General features: G+C 52.1%; 1 protein-coding gene across 4 annotated transcripts in view; it reads left to right on the top strand.

Annotated features, from left to right (window-relative positions):
• Positions 1–13,825, top strand: part of ITGA11 (integrin subunit alpha 11) — a 133,248-nt gene that overhangs the window by 93,917 nt on the left and 25,506 nt on the right. For all 4 annotated transcript variants that reach the window (XM_031002245.3, XM_063698652.1, XM_063698650.1 and 1 more), the window contains exons 11-16: positions 858–1,002; positions 4,684–4,832; positions 8,068–8,208; positions 8,485–8,688; positions 9,425–9,555; positions 12,365–12,531. In XM_031002245.3, coding sequence (XP_030858105.1) covers positions 858–1,002; positions 4,684–4,832; positions 8,068–8,208; positions 8,485–8,688; positions 9,425–9,555; positions 12,365–12,531 — 937 coding nt within the window. The remainder of the gene's footprint in view (positions 1–857; positions 1,003–4,683; positions 4,833–8,067; positions 8,209–8,484; positions 8,689–9,424; positions 9,556–12,364; positions 12,532–13,825) is intronic.

Raw genomic sequence — 13,825 nt, 5'->3', positions numbered from 1 at the left:
CTCTTGCTTGGTGCTCCAGCCCCATCAAACAGCGTTCGGTTCCTTATGAACAAAGGTTCTGCGCTCTCTCCAGCCTCAGAGCCTTTGCACAGACTGTTCCTGGCCCTTTTCTCCAGCTCTTCTTTCTCTCTGGCTCTACCCGTCTTTCAGGTGCACGGGTAAACATGACATCCTCGAAGACTTTTCCTGACCCCCATCTCAATCTAGATTCAGCCTCACTGTGGTTTTCCCTGATTGCGTTGATTACAGTTTGCAACTGCATGTTTGTTGAGTATTTTTTTTTTTTTTTGTATCTTCAAGCTCTGTTGGTGGTGGTTGGGGGCGGGGGTACGGGGGACAATATCCCTGGCACCAAACAAATGCCTGGCACAAAGGAGACCTCAGTGAATGTTTGCTGAAGAACCAAGGAGTAGGATTTACATGCAGGGAAGCAACTCAGACACTGCAAAGAAATATTAAAGAAGGGCAAGTGCAAGGGGCCCTTTCCCTCCTTCAATACATGTCAGAAGGAGTGGACGGTGGCGAGACGGTCCCTAAAGGGTTTTGAAGCCCAAGGAGGGATGGAGGTTTGGCCCTGGATTTAGAGTTTGTTTCTAGAACATTCCTTTTTCCCTAAATTCCTGTCCTTGGGATCAATTTGACCCATTTTGTGCCAAGGATGGAATGGGGCAAGAAAGTCTCCTTGGCTTATTCAAAAGCCAAGAGCCCCAGCCAGAAGTTAGGTTGCTAAATAATGCACCCAGGAGAAGGTGCCCGAGGTGGCTGGCGGAGGCGTCACTGGTCACAGGACCTGATGTGGCTCCTGGCAACTGTCCCATGAGGACAGGTGCTGATGTGTGTCCCCTCCCCAATGCCAGGATGGGGTTCTGCTGGGAGCCGTCGGTGCCTATGACTGGAACGGAGCTGTGCTAAAGGAGACAAGTGCCGGGAAGGTCATTCCTCTCCGCGAGTCCTACCTGAAAGAGTTCCCCGAGGAGCTCAAGAACCATGGTGCATACCTGGGTAAGAGCGCAGAGTGAGGGGAGACTGGCGGGTCGTGGGCCGGGAGGGCACCCAGGGGCTGCAGAACCCCCAGCCCACACACGAGTGAGGGGCCTGCTGTGTATATTCTGGGCTGATTCAAGCACCCAACTCTGAAGAGCATCCCCGGGGGCATTTCCTCTCCACCCTGGTATCCATCGTGCCCAGCACCATGCCCAGCATATAACAGGCTCTCCATAAATAGGTAGAATAAAGGACAAGCAGTTCCCCACTCCCTTCAATGTGTTTCATTTGGTGCTTCTAGACTCTGGGTCAGCTGTTGTTGTGCCTTAAAGCTTTTGGGGCTGACTGGGGCTCCAGTACACTGAGCCTGCCTCCCAAAGGCAAAACGCAAGTCGAGTGGAACCTGCACTCATTTTTATTTCTTAATGTTCATAATCAAGGCAGAAGTCAATGCCCATGAAGCACTTTGGAAGTGGATATCTAGATAGAAGCACAAATCATTGATGGTGAAGGTCCCAGCAGCGAGGCCTTAGCCTGCTGGCCAAAGTCACCTTCCAGCTCTGCAGGAGCAGTCACCTGGCCATCCCCAGGCATGTCGCATTCGCCATGACTTGTTCCTTTCTAAAGGAAGGGCCAGAGGGGAGGGCGGCAAGGGGAGTGATGTTCAGGGTCCCCACTGTCTCTGGGTCTTTCAGAATTTCTGAACCAAATCCACTGTCTGTAAAGTTACTCCTCATTGAGGCCTCCTCGGACCCCACTCCTCCATGGACTTGGGCCACCCAGAGTGGACAGCGAATCTGTCCATGCGTCCATCTCTCTGATGCTTCATCCCATCCCGACCTTTGTTCCTCAGCTCGTTAGCCAATACCCTGCCTGTGACTCTGCCCACGCTGTGGTTACCCTGTTTTCTATCCCCAACCATGGGACCCTCAGCTGACAAAAGGGCAAAATGCTGGAATCAGGACTGTGCTAGAAAATTCAGAAGTGTAGATCCCTAGAAGTTTCCCAACAGCACCTGGCCCTAGGGCCTGCATTCCATTTAATTCGCAAGGTGTTAAACCTGAATTGCATAGCACCTGCAGTTGATACCATCAGAGTGCCATGTTAAGTGCCGTGGTAAGCAGGACACAGCGCCTGCCCTCAAGCTGCTTCTGGGCCAGTGGGAGACACAGACATGTGCGCAGATAATTATAACACAATTGAGGTAGGAGCTCAGATAAAAGCACAAATAAAGGAGAGAAAGATTGGAGTCCTTGCCTTGGCAAATGCTCAAACACTGGGAAAGTTGCTGGAAGAACAAAGGCTAGCAAACCTTTAACTAGAAACTAGAATGACTCATGTTTTATTGTGTTTCCTCCCAAGTGTACAGCCCTGTGCTGGAAGTGAGGAAACCAAAGAAGGGGTGCAAGGTGCAGGTGCCACAAGGCATTAAACAGCAAGGCAGATCACATCAGGGTGTCCCAGGGCCCATGAGGTTAATTCCAAGTGAGTCAGAGAAACGATGTGGTTGGCCGTGGTCCAGCGAGCTGGTACACTCGGGACCTACTGTGTAGGAGCTGGAGCCTGCACCAGGTCTCCACCGCAGGGGGCATTTCAAATAAGCCAATAAGGGCCAAGAAAAGGAGGGACATGTGGGAAATACCAGGTTATTTCAGGACCCAAGAAGTAGATGAGTGTGGCTGGAGCAGGGGGCAGAAGTGGGAACATGGAGGAGAGGGAAGGTTGGGATAGACTGTAGCAGGAGGCCTCGAATGCCAGGTTAAGACGTTTAAGCTTTTTCATGTTGGCAACAGGGAGCTGAACTTATCTGAGTGAGAGCTCAGCAGGATGAATATCCCCCTGGCCCAGCAAAGCCACCCTGCTTCCCCTCCCAGAAGACCCTGATGGGGTAGAGCTTGGCTGATGGACACTCATGAGGCCCAGCTGTCATGCCTTAGCCACAGTCACTGCCTTGGGTGGGGGTCTTGAGGGAGTGCCTTTTCTCCTCCTCCTCCTCCATCTAGGAGTCATCCAGTGAGAGCGGTGTCTGGGTTCTCTGCTGGGGGCAGAGATGCCTGCTGGAAGATTCCTCCTGTGTTTCAAGGGAGAGGAGCACTACAGGGGAAGGAGACCAGGAGGCCAGCTCCCAGCCTCCACTGGGGGTGCAGTATAAATTTCGGGCCATGGTCCTACCCTTTCATCAGGCCTTCAGGGAGGCTGGCCCAGCCTCAGAATGGCCCTTCCTGCTGGCCAGAGAGTTGCCTGGGTACCAAAGGTGCTGCCCACAGACAGCTGGAAGGCAGGAAGCTCTGTGAACTTTGAATGCTGACCCACGCCTGCCCAGAGGACACTTGGACCTCAAACTGCATCTCAGTGCCCCTCCTTCCAAGCAGGCCCAGAAGCCCAAGACCAACTGAGAACATTTTCAGTAGTGCCACTGAGGGCTGAGAACATTTTCAGTAGTGCCACTAAGGGCTCAGCTCAGAAGAAACCTTTGCCCTACACCACAAGGCTAAGCCCACCCACCCATATATTTATGGTTGCTCTAAATACATGGCCATGTTAGCCACCCCTTGTGAGGTCTTGGTATTATGGACCTGTCAAGCCTCATTTCCCAAAGAACAGCCTCAAGAGTGAAAACTGTTGTGTCTGGAACCAGAGCAGTTCACCCCCAGGCACTGAGTCAGCTCATCTGTACACCCTGTAGCCACTCTGGAAGCAGCCAATGAGACCCAAGTGACAGTGTTACACACACAGATACACAGATGCACACGCATATATGTGCACACACACACACACGTGCATTGCAGGGGACATCTGTTCCCCAGAAACAGCCCGGGAACTGTCAACAAAGTCCAACACTCATCTAAAATCTGGGATCCAAGATTATCTGGCAGAAAGTGGGATTCTAGGATGCCATCGGCTTTCCACACCTGCTGGAGCCCACTTTCAGGAGAGTTGCCTGAAGTTGCTGCACATTTGCTTCCTGGGTACTGGGTGGGCGACTTGAGATTCACAGTGATCAGGCACAGCCATACCGGGAGCGGGGATTGGCAGCCTTTCCAAAAGAGCCCCTGGGGTTCCTTTTCTTTCTCTTTGGCATGCTGTATGTATGGGGCTGACAAGAGCCTAGGAGCTTCCACCTTTGAGTCTGCAAAGCTTTGGGGCTGCAAGAATCCCTGAGACCCCATGTAAATATCTGAAGCAGACCAATTCCTTCCACATTTACGGCTAACACTCTAGTCCTCAGTGAGCCACTTAGCAGGCGTTTGTGGTAATAAAGAGAACTCTGGTTAGTCTCCAAGAGTGAAGATTGGTGGGGAACCAAAACAAAGTCTCCCCAGTATTAACTGAAGTGAGGCTAGAGTCTGCCCTACTCCCCATTGCCCTCTGCTGTGCTCATGAGCAGGTGAAGGAGGGATGTGTGCATTTCAAGTTAGTATTTTAGCAGTCCCACCTGGCTTCCTTTATTTTCTCCAGCAGGGGCTGGGGTGCAGTGAGTTCTCCCTACCCTCCAAACCGCCTTCCTGGATCCTGCCTCTTCCAGGCCTCCCCAGCTGCCCCTAGGAATTATGGCCCTGCATGATTGAATCTGCTCAGCTAGCCCTGAACCTACCCCATCATTGGCCCATCCTCTGGCACTGCAAAGCCATGCACCGGGCCGAGCAACGCCTGCTGAGGACACGGTGCCAAAGATCAGCCTGTTTCCTCCTGTGGCAGGGTACACAGTCACATCGGTCGTGTCCTCCAGGCAGGGGCGGGTGTACGTGGCTGGAGCCCCCCGGTTCAACCACACGGGCAAAGTCATCCTGTTCACCATGCACAACAACCGGAGCCTCACCATCCACCAGGCTCTGCGGGGCCAGCAGGTAATGGAGGGGGAGCCTGGGGCAGGGACGGAGGGAAGAGGGGGCAGATCAGACAAATGGGAGGGCAGTAAATACAGGCATGCCTGGGCCACTGGGTGCCCCAAAGGGCAGTCATGTTCCTCCAGCCACCTTCATGCTGCCAGGAGTGGCAGGAGTGCGCATCCACCTACAGAAGGCCCCATGGGCCCTCCAGGATGCCAGCTGCTTCCCTTTTCCTGGAATGGAAGCAATGAGGAATGGGAAGGCTGCCAATGCCATTGCCCCACAGGGAGGTGGTTGGCAACCAGACTGTGCTGCCAAGAGTCCTGTGTTGGACAATGATGAATGCAAATTGGAAAGCTATGATAAGAGTCATTGGTGGTGAAAACAGGGCTCCAATCCCAAGTCACTTCCAGCACAGGGGAAAACTGGGCTCCTGGGAAGCAAGGTGGCTTTCCCAGGGTTCTATGGCAAATTCATGACTGGGTCAAGCCAAGAACCCTCTTGGTGGGGCTGCCCGCATCATGCCACCTCCTGACCCTAAATAACCCCAAAATCAGGCCTGTGCTCCTCCTAACCAGCAGCATCTGTGCCCTCTCTAGGCCAGAGCTGAGTGCTGTCCAGGCCCTTCCATGTTGTCCCCAGCTCCCTGCTGGCTCTCCTGAGCCTGGGAACCGTCCTGTCTCCTGAGTCTCTGACTGCCCTTGGCCGGTCATTGTGAGAATCCGCTCCTCACCGAGTCTAACCTAAATCCCTCTCACTGCAGAGCGCCACCCTCCTGCCATTCCTCCTCCTGTCTCTTGGGTGCAGGCCATCCCAGGCGGCTCAGCTCTCACCCTCCACCCTGCCTGCCCACACTCACCCAGGGCCAGCTCTTTTGGGAATCGAGGGCTAGACCTTGAGAGCTGGAGGGAATTTGCTGATGAATTTATGACATTTTTCCTGCCCAGTTCCGCCTCCAACATCCAAAGGAGAAACCACAGTGCTGAAGGCAGCTAAATTAAGTGAATTCCAAATCGCAGTGACCCACATAGCTGAGGCCACATATTTAGACAAATTTCTCCCGCCCCCTCCCTCACTTGCTGTCTGTCCGCTTCTTAGTTACTTTATGTAGGCACATCTCTTCCCTCTCCCACCCATGTGTATTATTTCCCTTTCCTCTCTTCTAAATTTTTTATCCTTCTCCTCACTTAAAAGCTTTTAATCCTTGAGAATAGATTTCTCCTGAAAACACGCTAAGCCAGAGATGGACGGGGTAGGCAGAATCATGAGCCAGGGTGTCAGACAGACCCCAGTTCCAACCAGCTTGGCAGTGACCAGGTGACCGGCCTTCTGACCTTGGGCAAGCAATTCTCTGAGTTTTGGTTCCTTCCCTTGAAAATGAGGATGACTCTCTCTCCTAGCAGCATGGGGCTCACATGAGCTAACCCAAGGCTATAAACCATCCCACACAGGGCTTGTCCACGAACAGGGCACCTTCCCCTTTCCTAAGCTACCCAGTGATCCAATAAGCATTAATTAAGTACCTTCTGTGTGCCAGGCAAAGTACCCTGGCCAAGAGGGAACACAGCAGGCTCAATGCCTGCCCTCATGAGGCTCCCAGCAGAGGGAGTGGGGGCTGGTGGGAGGAGTATGGAGCTGAAGGCACATGGAAAAGGGGCAGGGAGCAGAGTGGAGAAGGTCAAGGATAGCTTCTAACAGGAAGTGACACATCAGCTGAGACTTGAGGGATGGCAGGGGATGGTCTGGGGAGGACGCAGGGGCGGGGAGTGCATGCAAGAGAAAAGCTTGTGCAGAGGGAAGCCTGGAAGCCAGCCAAGGCCTGGGGCTTTTGGAGCAGAGAAATAACTCAGTTTGGCGGGACCCGGGAGCACTGCAGTGGGAGCAGGAGCTTGTGGGGACAGAGGCTGGGGAGGGAGGCTGGTCCAGCACGGTCCTGCTAGAGAGTTTAGATACTATCCCAAAAGCAAGAGGTGGAGTGGTGTTAGAGGCCACGCCAGCTGCCATGGGGGTGGGCTGAAGGGGCCAGCCTGAGGCTGGAAGGCCCTTTAGAAGGCGCCTCACCTAGGGACGAAGCAGGGGGGAGCAGTTGGTGAATTGGCACCCACCACGTAGCACTTGCTGGCAGGTTTACGGGTGGGAGAGGTGGAGGGTGGAGTCAGGGTTTCTGGGTTTCTGATGAGGGGGTGGATGGTGCCCTCACTGAAGTGGGGAGCACTGTACCCCAAACAGAAGGGGAACACAGCAAGTGCTCAGACACTGAAAGAAATCATAATTCACCATCCACGATGCTAATGCCAGAATGATTTATAACATCAAAAATTAAAAACAGTGGCTTACACCTGTAATCCCAGCACTTTGAGAGGCTGAGGTGGGAGGATCACTGAAGCGTAGGAGTTCCAGACCAGCCTGGGCAACATAGTGAGACCCCATCTCTACAAATAATTTTTTAAAACAGCCAGGAGCAGTGGTAAGTGCCTGTGGTCCCAGCTACTCAGGAGGCTGAGATGGGAGGATCACTTGAACCCAGGAGTTCGAGGCTACAGTGAGCCAAGATTGCACCATTGCACTCCAGTCTCGGTGATGGAGCAAAACCTTGCCTCAAAAAAAAAAAAAAAAGAAAAAAAAGCTAACTGTCCAGCAATAATTGATTAAACACATTATGATACATGCATAATTTGGAGCACTGTGGAATCACCAGTGATTATGTTGTAGATGAAAATATAATACATCATAGAAAAATGTTCGTGATGTATTGTTTTATTTAAAAATCAGTATATAAACTATATTTGCATTATTACCCCAATTTGTAAAAATAAAAGCATATATACACACACCTACAAATAGGCAACATGCCTCAGGGGAAAAAAACGAGAAGAAAATCCACTAAAACGTTCATGGTAGTTATGTTTGGATGTCTTCTTCATACTTTTAAATAGTCTCCTGATTTTTTGCCATTATATCACTTTACACACAAGATAAATGGCCACCAATAAAATTAACAGAAAGAAAGAAGAGTGGGGAGGGGATAATGACAGAAGGAAAAGAGGGAAGGGGAGAAGGGCAAACTGAAAACAGACAAGTCCACTCTGAGGGACAGGAGAGAGAGGGAGCGCGTGAGAAGGGAGGATCCATTTGTTCACCAAAAATTCTGAGTCAAAGGATGACCTTGGCTTCCCTCTGCCCGCGAGGCGAGGGCTCTGGGTTGTGCGAGCTGGGCAGCCAGCCCACTCCTCTCTCCCATCACGTGCCGCAGATAGGCTCTTACTTTGGGAGTGAAATCACCTCGGTGGACATCGACGGCGACGGCGTGACTGATGTCCTGCTGGTGGGCGCACCCATGTACTTCAACGAGGGCCGTGAGCGAGGCAAGGTGTACGTCTATGAGCTGAGACAGGTACAGCTGGGCAGGGGCTGGGCAGCTTCTCAGGGGCCCCCAACCTCTGCTTTGACTTGGGTAGCCACGAGGGAAATGCGTTACTAGCGAGGCCAGTGCTGGAGCCAGGCCTGGGGAGAATCAGAGCCTCCTCTGTGGCTGGGCTCATATAGCCGGAGACGGGGTTCTGGGGGAATGGAGTGGTGAGAGGATGCCGGAGCAGCCTGCAGAGGGAATTATGAGCCTGAGGACTTTTGCCAAGCCCTCCCCAGCCTTTTTATGCCCCTGGTTTTGCAGAACCGGTTTGTTTATAACGGAACGCTAAAGGATTCACACAGTTACCAGAATGCCCGATTTGGGTCCTCCATTGCCTCGGTTCGAGACCTCAACCAGGATTCCTACAATGACGTGGTGGTGGGAGCCCCCCTGGAGGACAACCACGCAGGAGCCATCTACATCTTCCACGGCTTCCGAGGCAGCATCCTGAAGACACCTAAGCAGGTCAGGCTTCCCCGGGGAAGCGGATGGAGCAAATGGGACTGCAGGAGTCCCAGGAGCTTCTGTGCCTCATCTGGTTCAGGATTTTCTTCCAGGCCCTCTCACAGGAACGGATGCCAATCTGTCCTGGCCATGCTTCCCCAAGTGGAAATTTTGAAAAGGGCACATTTTACCTTCAGGACCGTCCCATCACCCCCTTTGGCACCCTCTCCCTGCTTACCTTCATCCTCCCCCAACAACAAACAACAACAAGTCCCTGGCACCTGACCCTCACTCCCCACGAGACGCGCACACATGCAGTTGCCTACCAGTGGAGCATCCCTTCTGGGCTCACTCTTCTGGAAATGCTTCATGCTAGAAACCATGCCCACCTCAAAACCGACCCGTCTCGGGTCCCATCCCCTGAGGATCGTTCTTTTGCCCACACGGTTTATCAGTAAAATAGCCTAAAAAATAGACCAGCGTGAGAGATGGGGATGGGTCGCCTCCAAGTAACATGTATTTACACTTAATGGGGAACTCTTTTAAGACACGATATTTTAATCCAAAAGAATGACTTGAATGGTAGGAATTTCAGGTGCCATGACAGGCCAGGAGAGGAGATTGCTTTGGGTTGGGGAAGCTTCTTGGTGGTTTCACACAGGCTCCCTATTGTTCCTGATTGTTCCTGCTGCTCGGGGACGCCCGCCCCCACACTCACAGTGTGCATGCCCTCCCCATCTCTTCCCGTGCCCTGCAGAGAATCACAGCCTCAGAGCTGGCTACCGGCCTCCAGTATTTTGGCTGCAGCATCCACGGGCAATTGGACCTCAATGAGGATGGGCTCATCGACCTGGCAGTGGGAGCCCTTGGCAACGCTGTGATTCTGTGGTTGGTTCCCCCACTGTTCCCACCTCCTGGGCTCTCCTGAAAGTCACAATGAATGTTTTAAAGATAGGCTTCAGGATCTTTGTCTCTTGTCTTTAACTGCCCTCACCTAGACTCACCCTGTTCTTATCCCATCTTGCTTACACATTTCCTTTTGGTGGAATCAGTGTAAATTCAATATAAATTGAAGTCCTGTCCAAAAGCCCCCGCTCTTAGAATTTGTCCTAGAAGTTATGGCTACTCAAGCATGTCTTCCACTTCAGCTTTTCAAGCTATAATACTCGCAGGGGCAAGTTGAGCGTATTTTTACCATCTGGGAGGGCCTTTCCTTCTCCCCTGGCGTGGAGGAATGTTTATCTAGTACAGAGATTTCTTTCCTCCAAAGTGCTGTGACTTCTTGCTTCCTTTCTTCAGGGCCTCATTTTCATGCTTCCTAAACACCCATTTATTTTACCATATGTTTGCTGCTTTTTGAGCCAAAAAAAAAAAGACCTTGAGTATTTTTTCATATATGTTGATGAGATATTTTTCATCATAAATATAATAACATAAAGAACATTTATAAAACAAGGAAAAAAATCACTCAGCCTGCCATCACCTTAACAATGCCCCTGTTAATGCTGTGGCATATCTCCTCCCAGTCCTTTTTCCCTTGCTTGTAATTTTATATAAATGTAATCATATTTGCCGTACAACTTTAAAAAGGCATTGAACAGAAATATGTAACCTCACAGGGAGAATGAAGGAAAGGACAGGCTCCTGTTCACAAGAATACTACAACCCAAGGGGGAAATGTCTTCCTCCAGGTTCCCTAGAAAACAGCCTGAGGCAAAAGCATCTGTGAATGCTTTGGGAGTGGGAGCAATCCTAGAAGCAGAAGTGAAGCCGGAAGGGAGCACCGATGCCGAGCGAGCCCCGATGCCGAGCGAGCCAGCCTGTCCTCACCACGTGTGCTGCTCTTTGCTCAGTGTCTCAGCATTTCCAGTGTGGCATAAAACAGCCCATTGTAGGGGAAGAAGGGGCAGCAGCAGACTTGTGGCTCCCTCAGATCCCTCATTTGTCATGGCCAGAGCATCTGCTGCCCAACAGTCCCGGTGGTGCCCCAGCCCTCTAGGCAGCACTGGGAAGCCAGGGCCTGTGTGTGTGCAGCCCAGCTAGTGTACAGGAGCAGGGTCTGTCTCTTCGAAGGTCTGTGCTGCATGTGGGGGCTCTTAGGTCCTTGTTGTTGGTGGTGGTGGTGGCAGCAACAGCAGCTTGGGCTTGCAAGGTGTGTAAAGGTGTCCACTGTGTTGGTTCCAGCCAAGAAAGCATGGCAGATGACCAAGTCCCGGGGAGGAGGTACACAGAACCTAGCAGGTCTTTAAAGTAACATATAAACTTCTCTACAGGAAGCAAGATACACATGTGCACACACACACCTCAAGAGAATCGGTCTCACAGAAATGATTGGATCAAGCTCTAGCTTTTGAAGTCTACACCTATGTGCTACCTAAATACTGATGAAATTGTTGGCGAGAGCCCTCTGGGAAGACTATGGTCAAGCCCCATAGTTCTCAAACATGACTGCCCATTAGGATCACCAGGGGAGCTTTTAAAATGTCATTGCCCGGGCTTTACCCACACCAATTAAGCAGAATTCTGTGGAGGGACCTGGGCAGCAGTAATTTTTTTTAAACTTCCCAAGTGATTCCAATGGGAAGTCAAGTTTGAGAACTTCAGATGTAACCCACTATGTTGACACAGCACTCTACACTGTCAAAGGACATTCTCACCTCCTCTGATCCTCACAATCCCCCATCGCAAAGATCATGTGACCTGCCAAGGTCCAATGAGGAACCCGTGGAGCCAAGACTCAAATCCACCCTTTCACACTACAGTGCAGAGGTGCTGTTCACCTTTATGCTAAGAAGAACAGAGCATTGGCACAGATCATCACGTTGAAGCTGTGAAACCTCTAAGCCACTCTACTCCTATTTCTTTTTATATACATTCATGGTTGGGAGAGGCAATAGGTTTCCGTTCCTAATTACATTTCACTTAGGCCGGTATAAGGGTAAATTTGTATTTCCTTGGTTACCTGGATGGGGTAGTGTGGGGGTTAGATGGACGCTGGCTGCACGTTGGAATCACCTGGGGTGCTTTAACACCTCGCTCTTCAAAGTGTGGTCCATGAAACATTCACATCACCTGGGATCTTGTTAGAAATGCAAAATCAGTGCCAAGCTATTGGATCAAAATCTGCATTTTAACATGATCCCCAGGGGGCGTGCACACATATGAAAATTTCAGAGGCACTGCTTTAAAACTTGCTAAGGTCTGATTCTGATGTGGTTTTGCCTAGGGTGTAGCTGAGGCACCAGGATTTTTTTTTTTTTTTTTTTTGAGACGGAGTCTTGCTTTGTCGCCCAGGCTGGAGTGCAGTGGCGCGATCTCGGCTCACTGAAAGCTCCGCCTCGCACCAGGATTTTTTTAAGCTCTTCAGATGACTCACATGTGCATCCAGGGTGGGGAACCACTGCTATAAAAGGTGATGAGGGAGCAAAGGGAAGTCAGCATGATCCACAGCAAGCACAGCCCCTCGGGGAAAGTGCTGAGGGGCTGCATGGAGGGGCCATGAGGTGGCTGAGCCCCTTTCCCCCACGTGCTCGCTCTTGCCAGTCCTTTGACATCCGAAGCCCCCTCCATCCTCCACCTCACCCGCTCCAGTGGCTTTGCAGATCCCACTCGCATCTGGTTCTTGTCTTTCCCCATGGTCACAGCAGGGCAGCCTGAGCCCCCGCCCCACCCCAGCTCACTGGCCCTTCTCCTCCAGGTCCCGCCCGGTGGTTCAGATCAATGCCAGCCTCCACTTTGAGCCATCCAAGATCAACATCTTCCACAGAGACTGCAAGCGCAGTGGCAGGGATGCCACCTGCCTGGCCGCCTTCCTCTGCTTCACACCTGTCTTCCTGGCACCCCATTTCCAAACAACAACTGTTGGTAAAGCAGGCCCCTCCTTTCTCCCCACCCCCAGACTCCAGTCTCCCCCTGCACCTTGCTCTATTTCAAAGCCTGGGCTTTTCCCAAAATGGGTACTAAGTGCCAGGTCGCCCTAGAGCCACCTTGGATGACTACTGGATCCCATTTGATGCTCTCATTCCAAAGGGCAAAGAGGGGATGTCATGCCAGGGTGAGAGTGGCAGTGAGCAGGGGTGATCACGACAGGGAGGACAGGAGAAGAAGGAAACATTCTGGGCGTAGAGTTTGGATCAGAACACAGGACTGATGCCAGTGGAGCAAAGTGGGGTGTGGAAGACCAGAAGTCTGCCTGGATGCAGAGGAAGAGGCAGACCCAGAAGTCCTACAGCGGGGGTGCTGGAAACCAGGAGGCCAGGTCAATGAGACCCCAGCAGCAGGGAGCCCCGCTCAGAAGTGGGTGTGAGTCCATAGCAGGGCAGTTTCCTTCTGAGGGTCCATCACTTCCAGCTAAGTCTGGAGTCAGACACCTACTCATGACAGCCCTGGCCCCAGGTGGTCTCAGGAAGTGAGCTGCGGGTTCCAGGACTGTCTGTGCTGGCACAGGAAACAGGGACTCAGGGATTCTCTCAGCCAAGGAGCAGGACCAGACAAAGAAGAGACCAAAGGGAAGATGAGAACAAAGGTGGGCCTGGGGCCTGTGCCCCTCTCTTTCAACTTCTGTCCCTGAGAGGAGACAGATATGAGAGCCAGCAGCAAACTGCAGGCGTGCTGGAGAACAGGAGAAGGGACTGAGCCTTTCCGGGAATTGGCAAAACCTAACTGAAGGGGAGGAGGCTGCAGGGTTTATGCCCCAGAATAGAGTCAGAGATTTGAGGATCCGGCAGGAAGGGGCTGGCCAGCCCTCCTTGGTGTGAGAGGAAGTACCCAGCAAAGGCTCTGACCAGCCCTGAGGGGGATCCCAGAGCCCAGGGAAAGACAGGGAAGGTGGAGGGAGAGGCGGAGGGGGTTGTTGACTGCAGCAAGTGCTCAACATGACACCGCCCTGGCCCCACATCCTGTCTCCCCTCCTCATCTGCGGTGTTCACTTTCCCTCCACTTCTTCCTTCTGCTCTTTCTCCACCCTCTTCCTCCCCCTTTTCTTTGGTTCCTTCCTTTACCTTCCTCATGCAATCACTTGCTCTCCATGTGGGAGTTTCTCACCCACACTGGGGCTCGTGAGAGGAAAGGAACAGCTCTCCCCTGGCCAGCCTGGGGGGCTTCCTGAAGGAGGCAGACAGTCTTGGATGGGCATGTGGCTCCACCTTTGTGGTCTTGC

The sequence above is a fragment of the Gorilla gorilla genome, chromosome 16 (assembly GCF_029281585.2).
Source record: "Gorilla gorilla gorilla isolate KB3781 chromosome 16, NHGRI_mGorGor1-v2.1_pri, whole genome shotgun sequence".
In the NCBI taxonomy this organism is placed as follows: domain Eukaryota; kingdom Metazoa; phylum Chordata; class Mammalia; order Primates; family Hominidae; genus Gorilla; species Gorilla gorilla.
Note: the sequence above shows the minus strand (reverse complement) of the source record. Positions and strands in the feature narration are given on the sequence as shown.